Consider the following 27,970-nt stretch of genomic DNA (forward strand, 5'->3'; position numbering starts at 1 on the left):
TGACTCACGAATATGTTATGTCGGTATAGTAAAATAATGAAATAAAGAAGCAAAGTAAGTGGAAATATCTCATATTATATCAGACTTTTTACTCGTTAAACGCGTAATAGTTAAAAGTGACTGACTGGTCTACATTGGATTAAGATATTAGTCTAGAATCGATCGAAATGTAGTTTGGCATATATATATACTAGCGACCCTCCTGCGGCTTCGCCCGCTTTAACTACTGGATTATTCATGACTATTTTTAGATAGTTAAATGACTATTTTAAACGGAAGAAATTATAAACAAAAACCTACCTACTACTAACTACTACAAAAAATATGAAACCAAATATATCGCGCTGAAATAATACATTCAACTCCAATTATCCAATACGTGCAAACGCATCTAACTAAATCTTCGTTGCTATAGAGGCAGCCGGGTTTTTTTTTCGAGCTTGTGGTTAATGCTGAATGGGGTATTCTGTCCCTGATGAAAAGCAAGCACGACGTGGCTGCCTGTGAGGAAAATTAAATAGAATGCATGGGCCGGGAATCGAACCCGGGCCGCCCGCGTGGCAGGCGAGCATTCTACCACTGAACCACAGATGCGTGTAAGGCAAGCGGACACGGCGGACGCATGGCGAGTGGCGAGCCGTTTCGCAGCAAGGATTTTTTTGATATTGTAACAACTTCTAAAGTACTTATTAAAATGAAAAACAGTAAAAGACAGTTTTGGTCTACATTAAATGGCCAACGTAACTAATGTACTTATTTATATGCTGAGAGTAAGGGATAAGTGAAACTTGAGTAACATACAGCTGATGTGTCAACGGCGTGATGTGTCAACAATTAAATGCGTTTTTCTGTAAAACTATTCGCAATTTCGAAATATTGTAAAAAGCAAATTTTATCTTCGTTTAACGTAGAAAATTAATAAAGTATTTTAAATGATAAGGATTAATACCATTATGAAAAAATATCCCTCACAATAAAAAATATATTGAAATTATTATTTTTAGACAGAAAAATGATCACTACACGTTATTCTTAAAAGATAGGAATATGCTCTCGCGGACTTTTTTGTAGATCTTATTAGTAGGAACAATACTCCAGTACATTTTTTTCATGTAGTACTTACCATTAAAGCAGCGCATGCGCGAAAGTGTCTCAACGGGTAGGACTTTATACACATTTATCGTATTTATGTTAATTTACATAAGAATGTACAAATAATAAACTATATATAAACCTTCTACGAAAAACACTCGACTTAATGGTGAAGACCGCATCAAAATCCGTTGGGTGGTTTAGAAGAAGAAGAGTTAGAAACAACAGACAGACACGAAAAGCGACTTTGTTTTATAAGATATAGGATAGGATATATATAAAAAATATATTCGTTTTAAAAAAAAAATGGATTGCCAATACGCAGGGGTGTAGCTCCCGTGTGCAATGAAACCCTGGCTAGGAGAAATTACCAAGCCACCAAATTCTTAAGATGTATGAATAAGAGATCTAAGGATAGCAGCTAGGATTTCAGGCACGCGTCCTGTCAAGGGATAGTTACTGACTTTATCTGGTTCTCGATCGAACAGTTACCAAGCCATTTGAGATGTTACGAGTTATCTTTTGCTATTAGACCGACGGTTAACTATAGTTACAACGTTAAATCCATAATACATAGCATATTTTAAAACAGCAAAGAATTAGAATTTAGAAACTATGAAATTTTTGCCTTTTCAGAGCAAATCAATGGTAAATGAAAGTAAATTATTAACCCGCCTACCGTGGTTCAATATTAACCACTATTATTAATCATTAATTTACATTAAGATAATTAACACCATTAATTTACATCAAGATAATTAACATTCTATAGCGTGACAAAAGTTTTCAATGGAATTAAGAAAACTGAACAAATAAAAAAATGCATAAACTTACTGCTAATTAATAATGCAAATTATTTGCATACTTCTCAGGACAAAGCCTAACTGTAGTAGGTTAACTATATAAAAAAACTAGCGGCCCGCTCGCGGTTTCACCCGCGTGAACTGTGCTATTATTAATTTCTGTCTCCATGACTAAGTCCTAGTGACGTTATGCAAAATTTGAGACTCGTAGCATTTGTAGTAACGAAGTTTCATACAAACTTTCGACCCTAAAAACAACCCCTTAGAAGTCGAATATTGCAAATTCCCGTCTTAGCAAGCACCTATGTCCTATAAGTAACTCCTATGCAAAATTTGAGATTCCTAGCACATGTAGTTTCTGAGATTTCGTGATGAGTGAGTAACCTTTCGATTTTGTATATATATATTACTTTGCTTAAAAACTTATATGTATTTTTTGTATAAGTAACTCCATGAACAAGAAATTATGTTATTGAAATATATAAATGCCTAGCAACCATGAAGATAACCCATGGCTTTAGATGCATCTGGTGTCAATGTGCATTTATCAAATGTCAACATAGATAAGATAAATTTTCCTTTAATTATAATTACTATAGATATTTTATATCTATCTATTAATAATAATTCTTGAATGGTTTCTTATATATGTAATGAAATATTTTTCTATCATATACCTAGTATGTTTTAATATTAAGACTACTTAGAACAAATTCTACAGTAGGTACCTACTACTAATAAAGTTGTAGCATTCAATAATGCCTTATAAATCTAACTTAACTTAACCTCACCCTTTATCCTAGCAAGGTAGTCTCAGACTACATGCCTCTTTCGCCTCGTCCACTGTCACCGAGGTCTCCCCCCTACCTCTCTTACCACTCACTTTTCCATCATAATTTTTGTTACCATTCTTTCATCGCTCATTCGTTCGACGTACCCAAACTAGCTGAGCACGTTCTTCTTCATTCTCGTCTGATAAATCTAAATTGTAGATTTACAGATATATAGGATAAGGCGGAGAGAAATTAGAAATTTCACGCTACGGGACACTGCCCGTCGTGGCGGCACCCAACGCCGCGCTATTGTATTAGGGCGTGAAAATGAAAAAAATCGTAGTTATTATTTATGTTCTGTATACTATATTGGGAAATCCAACTAACAGGAAATATCAAAATGAAGTCCACCCAATAATAAACAATGACGACCAATTAGTTGCCAATATTTTTCAGCAAATAAGTCTAAGTATAGATATCTATTAGTTCAATATAATTTTATGAAGTGTTAAGAGACGTGTAGTTTAGTTAAATATATATTATTTACTATATATAAATAATTATTCTGTTTACTTTATAAATAAATAACAAAACATGGCAGGCGTCGTTAACTTTAAAGGCGAAAATTATCCTCATATTATTATGCCACGAGGATAAATACTACTTAATATAGGCGGACAAGTTGAGAATTATTAATAAATTAAAAACAATCACAACTCAAAAGTGTACATATACTATTTAAAATAACCAACTTCCAAATTATACTTAAATTAAAAATAAAAAGAAGAAAATAATATGTTAATAACCTCAAACTACACGTAATTATAGAAAAAGTAACGACACATATAATTGATATTTATGTTATTAATTTTATAAAACGAATTTTATTTAGATATTATTTAGAAATATTATATTTTTGGCTGGCACTGCACAAAACTTCAAAAAATAGTATTGGAGTTACCTAAATATAGATCTAAATGTTAATTTCCACATTCAATAAGTTACTAGGCAGTATTAAATGCTTCTTTTATCTAATTCTTCTAAACGTCTAATTTTAAGTCAATAATCAATAACTTAAGTGTATATATGAAAGGAAAAACAAAGATAAAAACGAAAAACCAGAACGATTCGCCTAAATCCGAAACAAATGTGAGACACGAGTGTCGCTTGATATAAACAACCTTGAACTTCGTTGGTACGGTGGTATTGTCAAATTATATGAGAAAAATAGGAAGCAATAAAAGAGATTTATGAGGAGCAGTAGCAACTTAATTTTTTTTCTAGTGGAAAACGTAATCAAGGTATTTTCATACAAATAATTGAATATATATATATATATAAATAAAAAATAACTTTAGGAAATTATATTATTTTAAAATTTGAAAATGATTAAATTATTAAGGGATCTCCAGTATTACCATAATTGTTTCATAGAAACCACCTATTTATGTAACTTCTTTTTTTAATTCTATTTTTATTTCCATTTTTTATATATTTTTTATTGTATGTATCAAACTTTCCTAAACAAAAACATTTTATTGGACGATTCCATTAGTCTAGTTGACACCTCGCGCCATTAACAAAAAAATTGTGTAAAATCATAAAAGTTTGCTTTAAGCTTTTTTAAACAACATAAACCTTATTCATTTAGATGTAATAAAACCGAATGTAATATTCATAAATTTCTATGACACGAGCAAACGTCAACGCCTCGGAAAAAAACAAGTTAACGACATCAATATTAAATTACAAGGAAAATTGCTTTTATTTTACGATTTTTAAAGAGCTATTTTTTATTGTAATTACTCATACTTGTTATATTGTTGTTTCAGGCCTTTAGGTTACATTCAGGTGTCAAAATCTCGTATAATTTTATAGGTGGCCTCGATAATAAGCCCGCAGGCTATATGGTAAGTAGGCACAAGCTATAAACCCAATATGACTTTTGAAGCACTTTCAGGCTAACTGATACAGCTTTTCGTGACTCGACGATATCAGTAAATAAATTTATTAAAGAATTGAATTGTTCATTTTATAAAACATTTTTTTGATTTACTAATTAGAATTACGTTCGTGTTCTAATAACATTATCACTTTAAGGACAATGTCTATAGGTTCATTGAAAAAAAGTTTCAGTGAATTCCGTATAAAATATAATAATTTGTAAAACAAAATAGTAATTTCTTTTATTTATGAACCAATTCAAATAAAATCAACATTAAAATATTAAGCTAAGTTTGCCAAAATACAATAGTGAAAACTGGATCTAAATCGGTTAAGCCGTTCCGAGATTAGATTTTCTTATATAACCTCCATGCGATCAGTTACAATTTTATTATATGTATAGATTTCGTCATTTTGTTGTTTATTGTAAGAGACTAGACAATACGGGCACACCCTAGCTAAGATAAAAAAGGGTAGTTGTATTTTACGATCTGTCGTAATACATACAATAGTTACGTAGTTTCAATCAGACAAGGGATAAAGGGGGGTCCCTTAAATCAGACAAGGGATAAGTGCTTAAACACTACGACGGCAGTAGCGGTGATAACGTTAAAGTAAATGGTAACTGATCACGAAATTAAATTTATGTAGTAATGCAAGATAACACGTCTTATCTATTTTATATACCTATTTAATAGTAGGTAGTAAATTCTTTGTAAAGATAATAAAACCTAACCAGAAGTTGTAAGGAGAGTTATAAAAATGACGCATTGGCACAGCGTTTGACTGTAAGCGCGACAATAGAGAGTTCGATTCCCATAGTGTCATAACACTAGATTTGTTATGCTTACCCTACTGCTATGGATATACAAGACTAGCGGACGCGCGCAGCTTCGCTTACTTATTTAGGGGTGAATTCTAATAAACCACGAAACGTGTGTTCAATGAAATATTTTTAAGACTCTAAATTTCAAATTTTATAATAATCGGTGGCATTTTAATGATTTTTCCATACACACTTTCAACCCCTTATTTGCACCCTTAGGGGAAAAATTCTAGAAAACGATGAAACACATGTTCAATTAAATACTCTTAAAAATCTAAATTTCAAATTTTATAAAAATCGGTGCCGTTTTTTTTTTCCATACAAACTTTCAACCTCTATTTCACCCCTTTAGGGTTAAAATTTTTCAAAATCCCTTCTTAGTGGATGTCCAGATTACGAAAGTAAACATCTGTCCAAATTTCACGTTTCTACCATCAGCAGTTACGGCTGTGCGTGCATCTTACCTCAGTCAGTGAGGACAAGTCTTTTTATATATATAGATAAGTGTAAAGCTAAAAAAATATGAATAACAATAATAAAAAAAAAAGTTCTCAAGAAATCCGTTCCTCCCCTTACCACTTACATTCGAAGATTAATGTAATAAATAAAAAGGAGAAAGAGGCTTAGTGGCGGTCTCGAATCACTCCAATGACCGGCCTCAGGGTAAGAAGTTACATAAGGGGCCGCGTCTCACGATCAAAGGATTATAGCGTACGTTATTTTATTACTTCTTGTTACTGAACCGAGTTTTGTGATATTACTTGATTTGTTTTGTAAGGCTTACACTGTATCCCGCACTTAGCGGGATAGGCAGAAAAAACCTAGTGCTAAGACACTCCGATCCCCAAGTTACTTGATTTAAGATTATAATATAACACTAACACCATTTTCTATATAAATAAAAATAATAAGTTCCCGCAAATTGAACAGCTTCAACAATTGAAAATGATATTTTAATTCTAATTATTAATTATAACAAAGTAATATAAAATCGTAGTAACGAGTGAAATGATATTTTCCATTACGCCGCTTCTCCATTATATATCTAATAAATACAATAAATAAACTTGATTAAACATAGCCAAGTTATCACAAATACCTAACTATGCAAGAGATAACTTGCAAAATATTAATAATTATTAATCAATAAATAGCACCATGTCAAAGTATTTAAATAGAAATGTTATCTTAATACCTATTATTAATAAAATCATTTAACAATAGACCATGTTCGTAACAAATTATGAAAAAAATAATGAAAATCGATACTCACCGAATCCAGTAAAACGTACAAATTTAATGAAAGTATAAAATCCTGAAAATTATAATAGAATTTGCAAGAATGATTGTTAAAAGTAACCCGGCTTAAGTCTACACCTACCTGATGACGTAGTTGACGCAGATGACGCTGATCGGCTTTTGTTGTTTGTCCGTGATGACTGTGGCCTGGGTTTGTACCCAGGCGTAACCACCACTCTTGGCCAGGAAGCGGTACTGTCCTGTTTCGCATTGTCCTTTTGAGAACACTGAAAGAAAATTTGAAAATAAGTAATTCAAATAATACTGAATATCATGTTGGTATATAGATAGGAATTTTAGCAGCAATTAGATAACTATACTTGGGGTAGATAATTTTTCGAAATTACAGAATAAAATAATATAATTAAATTAAGTTTTTTTTTATGAAATTAATCGTTAATTGAATAAAAGAAAAGTATACTGTCCAACAAGTTAGTGCTCGGACAGGATTATTACTCTCGCGTAAATTGAATTGAACGCAAATGACTTGAGAACGATAATTTTTTTTTGGCTAAATGAAGAAGACCTTTCTCCCTAAATTTAATTTAACTATTTTTCTATATTGTTTTTTATATCGTCATAATCTTTTAATACTATGGTTTATAATTTAAGATGTTTAAGACATAATATTAACAACAACCAAGGATCAAAATCGATCAATTTAAAGATTTAAAAAATTACCATAAAATACACGTTTTTTAAAGAGGTTGAAAGTTGAAATATGAGATACCATCTTGAAAATATTAATAATATTCGTAGACAGCATCGGAAGATTAATGGCTCTCCAACAAAGATAGGGAAAGGAACATTAACTTGTAAATAAACCTAAACATGTTACAATTTCAAAAATAAGAATATTTTAATATAAAATAAATCAAACCAATCAAATAAATCAGCTTCACGCTGTATCTCGCAAACAGTAGGGTAGGCAGAGGGAACCTAGTGTTAAGACACTCCGTTCCTCACTTTCTATCGAATTCTGGAGGCAAAGTCCGGCGCAGAGTTCTGCCATTCAAAACGCAATGCCTCCAGAATTCGGCGGTAAAATGACGCCTAAAATACGAAAAAAAAATGATAGTTTGTAGTTAAAAAGTATATGACATAACATATTAACGAAATAACAAGTATGTAATGTACTAAAGATTGTAATACAAGTAATACGAGTACAGCTATGTCAGCCGTCACTCCGAGTGTCCGAGAACATAAAAACTGAAATGTTTATTAGCGCTATGTCGCGTGACTATTGCTAGAGTAATTCTAGTAGTAATATAATGGAATCAAATTAGGTTAAGTGATCACCGGTTTCTTGAATTCGAAGTGCAATATTACCTATATATGTTTTTGCAACCTAATATTTATTTGAAATGGAAAGAATAGGAAAAGCTGTAATAATGTTGAAAGCTGTAAAAGTGTTTTTTTATCTTTCAAAACATATTCCCGCTCGCGGGTACGCCCGCTTGAACTATTAGTAAAATTCAGTAATCTGCATTTTCTAATAATAGTATCTAATATCATTTTGAAAACAATATCTACACCAATATTAAAAAGTGAAGATTGAGCCAATTTAATAAAATAGTTATTTATAGCATTTTAACGAAATGATTTAAAAATAATATAACTTTTTTATTTCTACTAGATACTAAATATTATTCTTCTTAGATACTAAATATTAAGGGAAGCTTGCCAAAGGACAACAATGAAAACTGTAATGAGATCCGTTAAGCCGTTTCTGAGATTAGCGAGAACAAATGTACAGACAAATAGACGATAAATTAAAAAACATTGTTTACGCTTCCATTACGATATTAAATGCCACCAGTAACAGTTTTTCTCAAATATCTTCAATGCACAGACACCCTTCCGTTACTATATTATTCTAAGTAGGTATATATATAGGTATATATAAAATATTAATCATAGAAATCGATCAAAAATAATAAATACGCACACGTATTTGCAAGCGATAACTAGCAGAAAATATTACGATAATAATATGAAACAATTGGAGTCGATTCACATTTATAAACCTAATGGAGTATCTGAGACCAACAAGTATGTAAAAGCAATAGAAATTTCCAAAATCTTAAATTAATTTAAATATCATACAATATTTATACGTTTATTTATTTTCCAATGTTGCTAGCCACCCAGCTGGCATTGTACCAAGCCGTCCAGACTGACATAGACTTTATTGAAGTAGCTAAGGTGTGAGTATCGAGTAAGATTGTAAGGTGTAGATTTCTCTCAACCGACGATTGTTTGAAAAGAACTTATTTATGCTTGGCTAAGTATGAGTAAATGCTTTTTTGGAACTATTTCACGCTTATAGCAAAAGTAAACACAGGGAGCCTGTTGTACTCAAGTTCCCACTTTCCACCGAATTCTGGGAGCAGTGCGTGTTCAGTGGCGGAACTCAACGCCGCTCTTTGCCTGGACTAGTGCGAAGACATTAAATACTTCTTTTCCTCGAACGGGCATCGAACCCACAAATACGACTGGCCTCAAAGTGATTATTGTAGAAAATATTTTGGACAACATTATAGACCACTATCAGCTATCGGATTATTCATAAAAAGTAGAGCAGGTACAGGCTTTTATACATGTATGTATATTTACATTGGTTAATACAAAAATAATATAATACTGTCAAATAAATAAATTAAGACAAACGTAACAATATATATCTTGAAACAATATACTCTACCTCGTATTCAATTCTTAAACGAATGTTAAGTTATTCATTTCAGTGAATTGTACCATCGACCCTGAATTCAATTTGGGTTTGAGCGAAAGATAACAGGAGTTCAGAAAATATTAGTTTATTTTCAATTCTGGGTGGAATATGGGTGGAAACAATTTATTTACTATGGTAATTGTGTATTCCTCTTTAGGTACACAGGTATTACTTAGTAAAATGTACCACTTTGTAAGAGAAACATTTGTTTAGTTCAGTTGTAAATAATTTATCGTTTCAGTTAAATGACAAGTAAAAAAAAATTATACCTCTCATGTTATTCCCAATATTTAATTTTTAACATTCAAAACTATTAAATTTAGATAAAAACCAGATAATCAAATCAGAAAAATCCCCCTGGCACTTGCTGGCCGCAAATAATGGACGCAAGAAAAGGACTTCTTTAGAGGAGGCCTTCACCTTCATCTGAGGGGTTCTTGCATTTAACATATGTATTTTCTCAATATTAATCTTTATTAAGTTGTATTAATATGCAATCAATAAAAGGCTTTTTATTTTTTTATTTTATTTTTATTTATTTTATAATTAAACAATTATCCGTCATAATATAATTGGCGAAGTTGAAAAGACTTTCAAAAGGAATACTCAAGTAAATAATAAAGAAGTTAATAAGTCTAATATAGAGATGGGCGTTATCGTTTTTTTCCGTTAACGGTTATGAAACCGATATATGGTTTTCGTATCGATATCAAAAACTGTTTTCAGATATCGTTTTTTTTTCGACTTGTCAATAAGCACAATCATAAGTATAAAATTATAATATAATGATGAATATATTTAATTAGTATTACATAAAAAATGCTTTATAAACTATAAACATAAGTTAAAAAAACAATATTTAGTAATTAAATTGAAATAATGTTAAAATACAAAATCAAATTTTAAATACAAATTTCAACCTTATTCATTTATTTAGAAGTTCGATTTCATAACGAAGAACTAGTAACTAACTAAGAAAACCGCCAAAACATGAATCTGCTAGTTAGTTAGCTATCGGATATTCGCTTCATTTCTTTTACACCCGTGAAGAATATATGGATAGAAAGAGAGGTAGCGAATATCAGTTCATCTGATATTCGCCTTATCTCATTTACGGCCGTTCGGAATACATTACTTAGAAAGAGAGGAAGTTAGTTTCGATATAAAATCGTTTGACGTTTCAGAAGTTTTGCGTTATTACGTTTTTGTTCAGATCACAGCTATGTTGAGTTTTAAGTTTCTGTAAAAACGGTTTTCTAAAAACATGTATCGATACGTTATGTTTTCCTTAACATAACGGTTTTAAGTTACGTTTTGATATATCGAACTCATCCCTAGTCTAATAAGTTATAAACTTAAAGCGAAGAAGCGGCTTATTACAAAAATAGTGCTCACAACCAATTTTAGATAAATCTAAAGTGATATCTGATGTATACCCTGCGGTGTGCGGGATACAGCGTGAAACAATTTTTTTTTAAGTGAAATTTTTATCATAGAGGATATAATAATCTTATAAACATACTAAAATCGATTATAAATGTCTCATCTAACAGTATATATACTTACATGTACACAATGCCTAATAATTAAAAGTAATTAAGTAAATAAAATTTCAAGAAATATATGTGTTATATTAATATCCCGCTGTTGCTGTTAACGTCAAAGACAATAGTAAAGAACTGTTACGACATCGTCCTTGTTACTTCAAGAGCAGGTCCAATGCCATTTTAAATATATCTTTGATGTGCGATGTATATTTTTAAATATTAAATTAGGTTTCTAATTTTATAACGTTATATTTAAAAATAATTTGAGGCCAGTTGTAGCGCAGGGGCAACACACCACACCTACTGGAATTAATTTAATTTTAGAGTTATAAAAAAGGAGTTAAATTAAAAACCAAAACTATTTAGGTATTTTATGTGCAAAAATGTACATACATTCTTTTATAGCAGTACTCTTCACATAAAAATATCTTCAAAAAGCCATAAAAGGCAGTAACAGGCCGGTTTATTATCACGCTAATAAATTTTCCTGTATTCTATTGGACCCTCGGTTGTATAAAGCAAATAAATATTGCCGAAGGTATTTTACGGAGGAGTAAAATATTTATAAGAATAAAAGTTATTATTGGTGTTGAGTTCTGCCACTCAACACTCAATGCCCCCACAGTTCGACAGAAAATGGGGAACGGAGTGTTAAGACACTCAGGTGTGTTAACACTAGGTTCCCTCTGCCTACCCTGCTGTGTGCGGGGTACAGCGTGAAGCTGACTAACAATGAAATCAAGAATAATATTTATCTTTAATGCATTGATGACATCAATAGTTATCATTATCTAAATATTTCGCTTCATACTTGAAAACCAATCAATATTTCAGAGCACTTACATATTGTTACCGTTACATAAATAAACCAATACTAAAATGTAAAGTGCGAAATATGCAATGGATGATTTAAACTTAGTATAAGAAGGAAAAATTTTGCACATATTTTTTCTTTACATTTCCATCTCTAAAATTTAAATAAAATTTCTTTGTAACCCACTGAGTAACTATGGTCAAATTTATTTTAGGCACTGAGATATGTCGTATGCCATACAAAACTCTTAACTATTCCCATTTCACCACGAGCGAAGCCGCAGGCAAAAGCCTATACATCCACAAGCATATTTCTATCATACTTTAGTTGAACTTGTCAACCTACTTTTTCTTAGACATAAAGATTGCGGTAGCACGCCACTCTCGGCGGAATAAGAAAATAATATTGAAATATTATGTCAGTCACGTGCACACTGTTGTAGTTGCGTCATGTTTGAATATCAGAGCCGGTATCGTACGATATAGTACTAGTATCAGTAATAGGTAAATTTACCTTTCAAGGTAAATTATAAATATAATGTATTTTTAATCTATTTTTTTAAATACCTAATATCCATTATAATGGAAAGAAAGATATTCTATATAGTATATGGATTTTAAGATAGAGCGCGGTGTTGAGTTCCTCATCACACAATGTCTCCAGAATTCGGCAAAAAGTGTTGAACCGAGTGTTTTAACAGTAGATTCCCTCTTCCTACCCTGCTGTGTGCGGGATACGGCGTGAAACTGATAAAAAAAAAGAAATTCTTACAAAATCTAAGTACATAAAAGGCGCTGACAACTGGCTATCTTCTAAACAATTGAGCGGTCGTAAAACTCGCCGCTTATTATCGTTACTGGGACATGGCTGACAGTATCGACGTAACAACTGGCGTATCGACCCAATATTTTAGAAAGCATATCTCGGGAACACTCGTAATGGACGATTACAATTATATCTTTTATCATTTATGCTTAGAGATTAGTGTAAACTTTAAGTAAATGGTTCATAATGCTTTTGAAGTTGATATAAAATTAATAAATATTGTAAAACTTTAAAAATCATCTTAGGCTGTATCTAGCACACAGTAAAATAGGCAAAGGGAACCTTGTGTTCAGACACTCCGTTCTCCACTTAAATAAATCAATGAAAATAATTTTACATAAATATTTTATAGACAAGAATATTATAGGTCTATTAGGTTTATCGGAGTTTCGGTGTTTTGTTACCTAGAATTATTTAGTGAATTGAAATTTAGGCGACAACAGCCTGAGATGAACAACTTCCAGGGAGTACATAATAAATCTAAATAAATGTATGTGATTTCTTTTAAAATTATATTAAAATAATACGAATATAAAAAAATTAAACCAGTGACGCGTCACTCGCGGACTTTTCACGGTGATGTGACCATTTATCGTTAGTCGATAATTTTTAACAGTATCTTAAAATCTCCACAATTATTTTCCTTGTAGGTATCAAACATCAAGATCTAATAAAATCATTGCTATTATTATAGAAAGATTATTTTAATTTTTTATATAAGCATCAAAAATAATCTGAAAATTAACTAAGTTCATTTAGGTTTTTTTATTATTTAGATTATATCGTGCATAGTAGAAAGGCTCAACTTAATTTGAATAAACCTTTTGAGGCTGGAATGTGGATAATGCGAGGTTTGTTCGGGCGGGCACGTTTTTTATACTCACGGACCCTGTTCAAATAGTACAATGGACAAAACGTTTTTGGTGGTATGAGAATATTTTTTCATGTTAAATATTTTCAATAACTTACGAGACCTTCGTGACACAGGAGCACAAGGGTTTGACTGTAACGCGATGGTTGTGGGTTCGATTCCCACTCGGGGTAATGAATTATTACTTATTAATAATTTCATTTTTTCGGCACCAAGGCAAAAAACCCGGCTTTGAGTTCCCCTAGTCAACAAGCAATGCCTCAAATAATGCGAAAGACGGTCTTAACACTAGGTTCCCTTTAACTTCCCTTTATATGTGGGATACCGTGAAGATAATAAAAAAAAACTAACTAACTGTAATATATTAATTACAGTATATATCACAATTTTTGTTTTATTCATAGAGTTAGCATGTTTCCAACGTGTGTACCTTTCACATATTTAATTTATTTAATGACGTGATTTCGTACATTCGTATATTTGCGGTCAGTTTGGGTGCCAAGCTTATTTTAATTTGCGGAAAGTTTTTATGACCTTTAATCTTTATAAGAAAAAGATAGATTTAAATAAATTATTATCATTGGAACAGTTACTATTAGTAAGTAAATTCATTGTCCTGTATTGTTCCATATTATTTGCTCATAGTATTATAATGAATATAGATGTAATGTAAAAAAAAATAACATAGATTATTGTTATTTTAGTAATTATTACAGTAGATATACATATATAAGTCCTAACAAACATTTTTATATATTTGTTACAGTTTCACTGTATTCGCAAACGGCAGGGTAGGCAGAGAGAACCTAGTTCCCATTAAGACGTTTCGGTCCCCTACTCTCCGCCTAATTCTGCAGGCCTTGTGTTTTGATTTATCAGAGTTAGGAAATGAGAATACTAAATATTACATTTCTTCGAGGGAATTGGAAATCGAACCCACAACCTGTCGTGTTTACAGAGTCACGCTTGTGCCCCTGCGCCACGACTGGCCTCAAAATTTTAATATAAGAGTAGCTTTAACAAAAGCAAAACAAAATATCTACATAAGCTAAGAATTTTTAATTATAACTAGACTACAAAGCTAAAAGCTATCCTTTGTAGAAAAATATTTTCATATAAAATTGCTTTTTTAGTCACTGAAGGGACAAAGTTTACGGATACGGGAAAGATCATTGTGGTTCAAGGTGTGCCCTTGGCATGTGAATTTGAGTTGAATTATTATTTATGAATATTTTCATTTCTTCGCTCTGACGCTAAGGCTCAACAGGCAATGCCTCGAAAAAAGAGGAAGAAAGCGGGGAAAGGAGTGTCTTATCACAGCGTAAAGCTGATTATTATTTTTTTTTATTTAAACAATACGTGTAATACAAGTATCGCCAACGCAATATCGAATGGAATATGTTGAACGATGTAACAAGATCTTATAGCCAGGAAGCGTTTCATTTCCGTACTAGCCTGCAGCCCGGCGACGCCAATATATACGATTTAAATATGATGCATAGTTTATTTATTAAAATGATAAATGTTTTTAGGTGGATAAGGTAAATCTAAATATATTATATAAAAAAAATTACATCAACTTTCAGGATAACTCAACGCCGGGCTTAGTACAACAGGGAAAAAAATAAAATATTAATAAATAATAATTAATTGTCTCGAATCGGGATCAAACTCACAACCGTCGTGTCATACAGTCATACCTTTGCCCCCATGCGTCACAACGGCCTCTATATTATATAAGATATTGTAATTATAAATAGATATTTATCCTTTACCAAAAGGATAGATAGATATTTTCATAGAGAACAAGCATTTAATTATTATTTAAAAATAAAAACTTACACCTAATACAAAGAAAGTTAGCAACAAAGTAAATAGCTCAACAACAAATGCAAATGTACCAAACGTATGTAAATCTATTTATAATGAGGTGTTTTTCGTTCAAGTTCAAGGCAGCGCAGAAAAAACAAGAACATCACGTGAATATAATAAATAAGCGTTCTTAAATTTCTTATATAATCAGTTGGTACGCTAAAAGTTTGTATACAAGTTTTATATTACAAACATGAAGACAAATCGTGATAATATTATTATTATTTATAATATGATAGTTAAAACTTCAAATTAAATATTTAAAAAATTATGTGGAGATGTCTAAAAAAAATACCTATTTATAATTTTAGTGTTTATGACAGAATATGTCGGGGCAGTTTTGGTCTAAGAGGTCGCCGTGGCGCTGGGGCACAAGCCTGTGACTGTAACGCGATTTGTGGGTTCGATTGCCACTCGGGCGAATATTAATTAACAGACTATTATTTATTAATGTTTTCATTTCATCGCACTTAGGCAAAATATCTCGAAAATTCGGCGCAAGGCACGGAGTGTCTAAACGCTAGATTTTCTCTGCCTACCCTGCTATTTGCCGGACGAAGCCTGACGTTAAAATAAAATAAAGCAAGCATCCTTTTTTCACATTTATAGAATAAAAAAACTGTTTCAAACAGCGCAGAATTTAAAAAGGCAGTTGTAGATAAATAATAATTGGTTCAAAATGTTAGCTGTGATAGATAAACAAGTTGAAAATTTGGCAAGTCAGCTGGATTCTTCGATGGTCGGCCGTCACGCCGGTTTTATTTAGCCGTGCCGACAATGACATTTGTTGTACTATCAGCCATTACGCACGTGATTATAAGTAAATTAATGTTTACTCGACTATTTAGTTTAATTATGTAAATTTCTTAAAATTTACAATACAATTAAATTTGTTGTAATTTTTTATAACGTATACTAATTTTGTTAACGTATAATAAAATAAATTGAACGCAACAGGTTGTGGGTTCGATTCCTACTCGAGGAAATGAAATATTTCATATTTTCTCATTGCGTCGTTGAGTTCCGCTACATAACATGCACTGACTTCAGAATTCAGCAAAAAGCATGGAACGAAAGTGTCTTAATGGGAACGGAGTATCTTAACGTGGTAACCTAATGTTACCACGTAACCCCTACTTCCCCTGCTACTATATGCGGGATAGAGCCTGAAACTAATAATAATGAATTCATATAGTTTTTGGTAATTACATGAAATTTCTACTTCAAAATGTCACAGGTGAAATTTACATGAGGTCAAACTGATTGGGGCTCAGCTGTTCAACCTAGCGCCATGGCGTGTTTTATAATGGCCCTGGCCGTGACCTAAATACGAATAAATGTATGACATACAGACGTATAGATTAACAACACACCTACAGCTCGCGTAATTTTCATAATAAACTTGTAAATTGGATTTGTTAATGTTGTTACGAAAATAATTTTAATAGTTGTAATAGCTTAACCGTGTAATAAAAGTACGTGAAAAGTAAATGTAATTTCAACCATAAAAACAATTTAAGCGCAATTGGAACATGTATTGTATAATGTACAAAATTTCAGGCTTATCAATACAAAAATCACACGAGGCCAGTCGTAGCGTAAGGGCACGAGCGAGCGGTTGTAAACGCGACAGGTCGTGGGTTCGATTCACACTCGAAGAAATTAAATATTTAATATTTTCATTTCCGCGTTCTGGTAACGAGGCAAAGCGTAGCGTTAACTTCCGCTGCTGCAGGTATATTAGTCAGGTTAGAATATGTGCGGCATTCAGCTTAAACCTCATAAGATACTTATAAGAAAAGAGAACACAATATGATTCTTATAGATCTTTAATTTTCAAATTCTCATATCTAAACGATTATTTTCTTTAAGTGAAACCAAAATTTATAAAACAGCTTACAGCAAAGTTTTTATTTGTCGTATAATTTCGTAAGGCAAGCTTACAAAAATCTTGTTTTCCTTTCGGTTGACACGCATAGCAACAGACACCAATGAATGAGAATGGAATCACTCAACGCGCGTATGACCGGTTGCTATGGGGGCTTATTGGGTAGTTGATAGTCATGTAATTGAAAGTTGACATCCAGAATGGTCACTCTTAAATATGATCTACTAGAATTGTTTAAAACGAACAATATATATTTAATATTTGGTAATACATGCGGGAATATATGAAACGAGAAAAATAATAAAAAAGCATAAACATAAATGTGATTAAGCTCGTAATATTTATATTAATTTTAATTTAAAAAAAAATGACGCTGTATCCCACATAATATAGAAAGGCAGAGAGAAAAAGAAATTAATACACTCTGTTCTCTATTCCGCCGAATTTTCGAGACATTGCGTGATGAGTGGCGAAATTAATAAAATAATGAGTCACGAAATATTGAATATCTATAAATAAGTATCTAATTTATCAGCAATTATAATCATAATTATATCAAAACGGTAGTTGTAGTTAATTAACGTTATACACATTTTTCCTTATAATTGTTCTAATTTACTTAACATAAAATAATTTATTTGCTTTTAATCTGTTTGTGGGTTCGATCCCTACTAGAGGAATTGAAATATTTATTTAAATTTATATTTTCATTTCTTAACACTAGGTTTAACACTAGGTTCCCTCTGCCTCCCCGATGTTTGCGGGATACAGATTTAAGCTGATGCTTAACAACATAAATCTCACTTAGCAAGATTTATATAAATAAAATAGAACATTCGGATCGTTGGCGACTGGAGCTGGGATTGCAGAAAATTACTTGTGATCCGACAGATTAAACTTCCGTTGTGAGGTTCTGTTCTTGTTAAAGTTAGAATAGCTGTGGTTAATCCGACCGCAACTTGAAATTCACAATGCAATATATTTATTTATATACCATATAGCTGCCTACCTAGGATTAGAAAATTTTTTTAGCTTTACGTTATATCCCGCTCATAGGCAGAGGGAACCTGAGAACCTAGTGTTAAGACAGTTCATTCTCATTGAATTATTTCCTTTTCTCACTTTCCGCTCAATTCAGGAAGCATTGCGTGTTGAGTGGTGGAACACAACGTAGCGCTTTACCCCGAAACCAGATCGTGGAAATGAATTTTATAAACGCAAATTTCAACTGGTGGAAAATATAATTAATACATAATTATCTCGAAGGTTTTAGTAAAACTAATAAATTATTAGCTATTATTAGGAGATCAATATTTAATTATTAGGTTGACTTTACCTTTTTTTTTTTTTATTTTAAAAAGCTACATCCACGGGCGCATAGTTGCCCGTGCCTTTTTTTATTTTAAGAAAGTTTTTTTTTTTTAATGTGGCGTACTTGATTTTGGGACCATTTGAACTGTACTTATATCTAGAGCTTAAACTAGAGGGGTTGGATGAGACCCCTACCGACAATATTTATTTATTTTTTTTTTTTTTAACATATATTATTATAGTATATTACATATATAATTGTCTTTGATATAATTACTGGATTGACTTTGACGGTTGACTTTACCTTAACCTATAACTGAAATTTTGATAAATGACGCTTTTAAATATAGACGATGACAAACAATATACCTACTAGTGCCTACTTAAGGACAATTTGACAACAATTTGCCTTCGAGGTAATATTTCATGCAAGATTGATTATTATTATTCGCTGTAAGTCAATCATGTTTATTTTCGTCCATTTTAAGGATAAATATTTTTATATAACATAGATTATTTATTTACATAAATCTTACATAGGAACGTATTAGAATTTTTCTAAACAAACTAAATTTAATAAAAAACCTAGTATAAAGGAAAAATGTTTTAGTTACGCTGGAATCTAAAGACTATACAACAGAAACAAATACACAATATATTTGTTATCATCAATATGTTTAATTGGGAACGAAAAAAGTCTTAATGAGAACGGAATGTCTTAACTCAGGTTCCCTCTGCCTACCTTGCTATGTGCAGAGTGAAGCCATGAAAAACTACAAAGACAAGATATTACAATTACTTTCTTAATACCTAATTAAAATAATATGATAACCTATTACTATACCTTCTTCATATTATACTTAAGCTTTAATTTCATTGTTAAATTGTATCTCTCCTGAACGAAACCAGTTCTCGAGGGAACGATATAAAACATAGAACCCGACGTTTTACGGTACATAAACTTTCTTCCAAATTGGTATTACCTAAGGATATAATTAATTAAGTAATAAGTTTATATGAAATATAAAAAAGCTTCTGGAGAAAGGAACGCTAGTTTATGACTGTTTTTTTTTACATTATCTAGGTTTGATAAATTTATAAATACGATCGTCTTTACTGCATTATTTTTTAGAAGAAACTAGAGCTATTTCACTAATTTTGTTTTTTAGCTTCCCGCTGTTCGTATCCCGCATTCAGCAGGGTAGGCAGAGGAAAGGAAATGAAGTTTAATTAAGTAGCTTAAAGGTTCTCTTTATGTAGTTTTATTCAAAATTGTAAATAAATAATCGTCGAAAGCTTATTATACTATTTTGGCTTGACGGTGTACCTATATGGAAGGCTCTACCTCTACCTAATATGAAACCTGAAAACCTAGTGTTAAGACACTCCGTTTCACACTTTCCGCGCAACTCTTGATTTTGTTGGGGGGAAATTAAATTTTAAGGTTTAAAACTCCGTAAATTGATAAGATTGATAAGAAATTCGACTATTATAATTTGTTATATATATTTTAGGATATGAACGTCTCAAGTCTTATCTTATCTATCTTAAAGAGATCTAAAGCTAATCAATATAATCCAGTTATCATCGCTTATAAAAAAAACTAAAATAACCGTTACATCACGCGAGATGATGATATTTTATCTTTTAATTATTTTCTTTGTAGTGTTTCATAAACACCTGATGTATCATAAATATATTATTAAAATTAGTTATTTTAATGTTAAATCTTTCACTTTAAGAAATATTATATAAATTTATTTAATTCTTTAAGGCTTTTTGGGGCGCAGAGGCATAAGGGTGTTATTGTAAACGCGATAGGTTGCCAGTTCGATTCCCAGTCGAGGAAATGAAATGTTTAATATTTTTATTTGTTCCCTCTGGTGTTGAAACACAGCGCGGCGTTGAGTTTCGCCACTCAACACGCAATGCCTCCAGAATTCGGCGGAAAAGTGGGGGACCGGAGTGTCATAACACTAGGCTTCCTACATGCAATAATAATGAATAATATTAGCTGAATTCTTTCGAGTTACATAAATACTAAACAAACATTTCAAACAAGATATTGAACCATTCATAACTATTTATATAAACGTAATAATTTTTGTATTTAAATTAATCTTGTTGGATGGAAGCCAAGTGTAAAAACGCATCCGCAAGCTAAAATCATTATAGCTCGGTAATTACATTATAGCACCACCAGTATATAAAAATATATTTTTTTTATGAATATTTCAAGGAAATAATTACAAGTAAGTATAGGTGTGTTTTTTGTGGGATGTCAATGTTGAGGAATAATATTATTTTTGCTTGATTTTATAAAAAAACGTAGTCAATAAATTTTATAAAATTGAATTGAATTGAATATAAAATCGAATACATGTTTTACCATTTTATTAAGAAAATAAACGAATATCAAATACTGTAGAGTTACATAAAGATTTATTAATAAACCATTTACAAATTTTTGGCAAGAGCATAGCCAATAATATAAATCTATAGAATTACAAGAAAGTAAGTAGTATCACACTTATAGCTTACGTAATATACACAAAAGTGTTGTTGTTTCTAAGCTAACAAAGACATCGTACCATTAAACACTCATCACTCATATATTTATGATTTGAACATGTTGCCATGCCGACGGCATAGTGTCAACATTCAACATTTTTTTTAGTTTCCCGCTTTATCGAGTACATGGTAAGCAAAGATCCTGTCTGTGATCGTAGTGTTAAAACACTCCGTTCCCATTAAAAGACTTCCGTTTTCCATTTTCGTTGTGTGTTGAGTGGCGAAACTCAACGCCCTCGCTCTGTTAACGCCCGTTAACAGAGCGAGGAAATGAAAATATTAAATACTTCATTTGCCTCAGCGGGAATCGAACACACAGTCTGTCGCTCCTGCGCCGCTAATGGCCTCAAATAAAATTCAACATTACAATAAATCAAATGAGAACAGTAGGTGCCATCTCGTAGCGTCCAGAACAACTATTGTACACGTATAGAAAGTAAATTGAAACTAGTATTGGTTGCTTAAATCTATCATAGATGGCGCTGAATAACCTTCAAACATTCATGGAATTTCAAGATTTAAGTTATTTTTCTGTTCAGGAATAATATAAGAAAATATTGATTCCCAACTAAAATTTACTTATAAATGTATTGATTAAAATTGGATTTAAATAATTTAAAGTGAAAATAAAAGATTTTTCCAAAAATAAATACATAATGTACTCACAGGATTTGAACTGCTGAGCCAAAGCTGCACTGTCGGCTGCGTGATGGTAATCGTATAGGGAACGACCTGCCAAATCCTCTGAATCGTACCCGAGAGTGTTCAATAGACTGTAACAATAAAAAAATGACATTAATTCTTTTTTTTTGGGTTATTTGTTTTAAGCATCATTTAGTAATTTTAAAGATAAAAAATCGTTTCAAATTGCCTACATTTTGAAGATTAAAAAAATAATTGTTTCAAAAAGTATTTCAATTTACGAGAGAATTTTACAGTAAACTTTCTAAAAAATGTTAATCACTTTTATGATTATACACTTATTACATTTTAATAACAAAGACGGAAAAGAGAAAACATGTATTTACTTTTGAATTATTATAATAATTTTATCTATGTGCAAAATTATTATAAAAATTTAAAAGTAAAGCAAATTTACAAAAATATCAACTGATAAATCCAATTCAAAATTGTAAAATAAGAAGTTACAAGTTTGTAAATAGATTATTATAAAAACTATATATTCACAAATCCCATGAGGATATCAAAGGTCACCCCCAATGTGACCTAGAGCCCATAGCTTTGGGTTATGTTAACCGGTACACACTTAACCTTGAATGACCTATCGACGTTCTATTGCACCTTTCACATATTGACAACATAGTTGTTGTTCAAAATAAACTAACATAATTATTATAAGACAAATCTTAGCCAATATTACTTAAAACTGGGGACTCTACAAAACTTACGGATTTAAAAACACCCGCCATTCCCCCGGGTGCTTCGTTCACACAAAACTAAAATCAATAGCGACAATATATCTTAATGGCACAGCACACACAGCACTAAATCATCACAGGCACTGCACTCTCCAAATTTCACAAATCTAACATCCGCTCTTTATCATTGCTACACTATACAAAAGCATCAAGCCGCGAATTCGCATCATGTTTAACCTACAAAATACATTTGAAGGTGATATTTTTGTTGATATAACACTGCCGAATAAAGTAGACCGTCTCGTATATCGAAACTCAACCGTCAGTGGACCACCTAAATTTAGCAAGGTAATAATGTGTATACTCTATTGTTGTACAGCGCCATCTCTTATCGTTGTTCGGCACTAACTGGATCCTAGGTTTGGAGGTAGTAATGGTTTGTTTTTGTCATCAGCCGCAACAAGTAGGCCATAAATATGGAAACCGTCGACCTTGCTCCCAAATACGAATCAGGATTTTATGGGTTAGCCTTAGCACGTTATTTGTTAAGTTTATGTGGCAATGAGCGTAAATATATGAAAGCTGCTTACTATTTATGCTGTTTTAAGAAAATGTACTCTAACTGTACGGTTCTTTTAACATTATTTTTTGTACTCCTTCGAAAACATAAAATTTGAACTTATTTTAAACGTTTTCTAACAGGTTTTTTTCTTTCCTAAGTGTGGAATAACATTTTAAAAATGTAAAAAATAATATTTAGTTGTTTTGTTTTATTATATAAACAACACTAATATTGACAATTAGTTTAAATTTTTCTATACATTGTTTGATTTAAATATATTTTAACCATAATAGTAAGCAATTATTTAGCTGGACTTTAGAATAGATATATTCGTGTTTTTTGATTTTTCGGGGCAAAATTTCAAGAAAAGTCAAAATTTCTGGGACACCGACTATTCAGGGGTGGGCCAACCGGGTCTCCCCGTTCCTGCGCCTATGCTAAAAATTAAAAAAAATATACTCACCATTCATCGGAATAAGTAAATTTCATATCCAAGTTATGTTTCGTAAGGAAAGTCATGCTGCTCAGTGGAATTTCGATGTTAGAAGGATGAGGGATCGGCCTCCCTACAGCTACTAGGGCTCCTTTGGTGAACTTCACTCCACCTTCTTTATTTTCATCTTCAGACTCTACGTTCTTTTCTTGTTCTTTAGTTTCTTCACAGTTCAACATGTGACCGGTAACGTGAATTACCTGGGGAAAAAGCAGTATAAATTACCTTAGGTTTTACCCATGACGTAACTATAATAATTGTAGTTTGTAATAATGGCACAATAAATAGTCTCTTTATAGTTTATGAAGATTTTGATGCTATTAATTATAATTATTTTCAATTACGTACATTACGTATTTTTTATTTGATTTAAGTGTCATTTTAAGCAAGTTTATAACAATATTTTTGATATAATCAGAAGGATTCTTAAAGGAATCTTAAAACAAAACTGCGAAGCCGTTTACAGCTAAGTTCAGGGCAGCCACAACTCGTTGACCCTAGTTGTTCATCAATATGTAACAGCGCGATCTAGTTTCAGAGTATGACATTTACGTTACCTTTTTATAGGTATCGTATATTAAGCATTTTGCCATTTATTAATATGGTTATAATTAAATGGATATTGCCTTCTAAGAATTTATATGTAATATAAAAGATAGTTTAACGAAATATTTTATAACTAATATTACGATGCCTTCCAACACTTCTGTCCGACCTTACGACCCTTCCAATGAAAAAAAGTCCTAAGAATTTCTATAGTTCAAGGTAGCCTAGTAAGTACACATAATATCATTGATGATTGTAGTATCAAATGCCCTTTAAGGGATGTTTAAAATATAAACATTTTGGAAATGACTTGCTCTATTTCTAAGTTAAAATTGTTAATTGTAATTGTAATTTGTAACAAATATTGGCAGTTAAAAAGAGTGGCCATGAGTTTCTTTGCCTGTATCTTCTCATGAGCTCAACCATTTGAACGGGCTTTTTTCAAGTCAAAATGGCACTTTTTTTTTTTTTTGTTATTTTGTTTTGCATTTTTTTTTCTACTTTTATGACATGTCCAAGTAAATGTTAAGCATTTTTATGGAATAAAGATATTTCGACTTTGACTTTGACTTGTTTTCACGAATTCTAGGTACAATTGGGTAACAACGCGAATCGAGAATCGCAAATTAATAAAACAATTTATTAACATATTTAATAGTTTCACAATATATTATATATTCTGAGAATAAAATGTCAGAATGTAAAGATTTACTGAGAAACAATAATTTTATAAGATGTGATAATTAAAGCCAAATACGACTTGGTACGGGTCAAGGCTTAGACCGCGTCGTAATGACTACGTATGTATGTATATCACAGTATAAAAGTGATATATGTTCTTTAATTGAATACATTATAATTTTATAAATAATCGTTAATTATTGTATTGTATTGTATTTTGAAGCCGTAGTGACTATAACTCCTATGTTGTGAGTTTGATTCCTACTCGGGGTAATGAATTATCGTTGATTAATATATTCATATCCTGGTCCCGAGGCAAAATGCTTCAAAAATTGGACGGAAAGAGGGAACGGAGTGTCTTAACACTAGGTTCCCTCTGCCTACCCTACCATATGCGAGATGCAACGTGAAGCGTGATTTATTATCAATATTAAGTTAAAGTAATGATTAAGTTTTATTGGAAATTGGGTACACGCAACGCGCGGCCAGTGCTTGTAAAACTTTCTAAATTGACACTATTTACAATATATCAGACGGACACTACCAAAATTGCGTAATGTTAAGGCAAATATTGCAAAAAAAAAATGGCCAAACTTGATTTAAGACTAACATTTGCTTTTGAGCTAAGAGCCTGTTGAGTTTTAAAATTCTTTGAAATGTTTTAAAAATATTTTCCTTATAAATATGTATATTACTTATAAAAATATAAAATATATTAGCATTAGAATGACTTTAAGCTTTAAATTTTAATTCTTTTTCTATTGCTGACAACATATTTTTTATATTGACACACCTCCCACATTTTGACTAATCGAGAAGTCGTATTTACAAAAGTAATTGATTCACACTAAAAGTTGATTAACCGGACTAATTAATGTCATACTTTGCATAACCTTATTTGTTAAGAAAATATCGAGATTTGAACCATTGCTCTTCATTAAACCGATTCATTCTAACAATACCACTATCGATGTTTTGTATATAGTAAAGAAATAATAATAATCTACATTTTTTCCTGTTTTCAGAGGCCGTTGTATGAAAAAAGGAATGAATTATTCAATATTTTCATCATCTAATCGGCATCTAATTCCGCCACTCAATAATTCGACAGAAAAATGAGAACGGAGTGTCATAACACTAAGATCCCTCTACCTATCCCGCTATATACGGGATACAGCGTGAAGCAGAAAAATAATATTTTCCTGTAACCTTTAACTATACCTTATATGATGCAGATTTCAGATGCACATTCCTCCCCTTGCTGGTAAGGGTGCATTTGAGGCGTAGAAGTAAATCGCGTTTGCCATTTTTCCCTGGACGGAGAGCTTCACGTATCTCGTCGTGATCGCAGGGATGACTGAACTCGAACACACTCTGGCCCATGATCTCCATCTGCAAAAAAATGTCAAATTGTAAATAAATTTAAAGCTTTTTTCAAATTGACAGTGTATAAACTATTAATAAAATATTTGTACGTCTCAATTATTATACGAGTCTTTTGAACTTTTAATCGTTTAAATGTCATGCATATCAATATTTAATAAGAACATAATTTACAATAATGCTAAACCAAAAGATATTAAGAAAAAAGATAAGATATTACCAAATAAAAAAGAATAGATCATTATGGCAAGATATAAATTAAAATATCTATGAACAAACCCGGCATCTTAAGTTCGATCTCAGAGTTGAGAGCGGTTTATAAATACGAGTTTTAATAATTATCCTTATATCAGGACAAACAACACGAAAATACAACTAAATATTTACTATAAGAATATCGCAGTCTCGACCGCAATATTCAATAATATTATTTATATTTAAACATATAGGTATTTTATAAATAAACAGCCAAGTTAATATATATTAGTACGCAAATTTGGCTACCAGAAGCTAGTTAGAATTTATTGAGGATAATAATTCATCTTTTAACACAATTCCATTATACAGAGACGGAAATATTTAAGAAATTAACATAACTAATATTTTGGTACCTAATGTTAAAAAAAAACAGCTTTAAGCAGTATCCCGTACATAGCAGAATAGGCAGAGGGAACCGAGTGTTAAGAAAGTCCGTTCCTCATTTTCCGCCGAATTTTAAGGCGATGTATGTTGAATGGCGGATATCAACGCCGCGTTTTGCCTTGACACCAGAGCGAAGAAATAAAAATATAAATTTAAATAAATATTTAATTTTCTTGAGTGAGGATCGAAATAGTTAAATATTCCTGTGAATTTGTTCTAACAATACTAAAAAAAATTTAAAAGGAAGGAGTAAAGTGATTTACAACTAAAACTAAAATTTTTAAGTAGCAAGAAATCCAAACAATATTGCATTAAACAAGCTTAGTGTTAACCTCGAAATGGTTTCACAGTAAGAGAACTACTACTTAGTTAAAAAGATTGAACAAACAATATAAGATAAGCTTTTTATATATATATATATATATATATATATAGGTATAAATTCTCATAAGACTTAAAGCCAGTATAAGACCTGTATAACGGTAGACCTATATAACTGTACTTGGACCTTCAGAGAAGAACGCGTATTTCGGTTAATGAATTTATTTATTTTATTTTTTTCTCTACAATATAATTGGGAAAAAGAAATCATCTTCACACTGTATCCCGCATATAGCTGAGTAGGCAGAGGGAACCTAGTGTTAAAACACTCCGTTCCCCACTTTCCGCTGAATTTTTTCGAGACATTGCTTGTTGAGTATTCTGCCACTCAACGCCGGGCTTTTGTCTTGCTAGAGCGAAGAAATGAAAATTTTCATAAATAATATTTCATTCCCCCGAGTGATGATCGACCCAACTATCGTCGCGTTAAAGTTCCATGCTTGTGCACCTGCGCCGCAACGACATAATGTTTTAGAGATATAGTTTTATAGTAATAAATCGTTACACGAGTAATTATACAAACAAAGAAAGAAGACGAATCTAACTTCGGCCCTAAATATTTTAAACCTTTTCTTTGCAGATGTCAGTCTAGTACTAAGAATACCTAGAATGTCTTAGTATATCCTAAGTAAACAGTCAAAATATATAATATTTTTCTGTTGTTTGTCCTCCAATGTAATTAATAAATAAAAATATATATTTTCTTATTAATAGGTAAATGCCTGTCTTTATG

At 31.4% G+C, this 27,970-nt stretch overlaps 1 protein-coding gene across 4 annotated transcripts in view; it reads right to left on the reverse strand.

The window, feature by feature from the left end:
• sima (HIF-1 transcription factor component sima) overlaps positions 1 to 27,970 on the reverse strand; it is a 71,764-nt gene that overhangs the window by 19,262 nt on the left and 24,532 nt on the right. For all 4 annotated transcript variants that reach the window (XM_085189355.1, XM_085189354.1, XM_085189352.1 and 1 more), the window contains exons 4-7: positions 26,053 to 26,223; positions 23,575 to 23,804; positions 21,837 to 21,943; positions 6,820 to 6,964 (exon numbers count right to left, since the gene is read on the reverse strand). In XM_085189355.1, coding sequence (XP_085045481.1) covers positions 6,820 to 6,964; positions 21,837 to 21,943; positions 23,575 to 23,804; positions 26,053 to 26,223 — 653 coding nt within the window. The remainder of the gene's footprint in view (positions 1 to 6,819; positions 6,965 to 21,836; positions 21,944 to 23,574; positions 23,805 to 26,052; positions 26,224 to 27,970) is intronic.

Source organism: Heliconius melpomene, chromosome 8, assembly GCF_056956725.1.
Source record: "Heliconius melpomene rosina isolate 202511_hmr_F chromosome 8, ASM5695672v1, whole genome shotgun sequence".
In the NCBI taxonomy this organism is placed as follows: Eukaryota; Metazoa; Arthropoda; class Insecta; order Lepidoptera; family Nymphalidae; genus Heliconius; species Heliconius melpomene.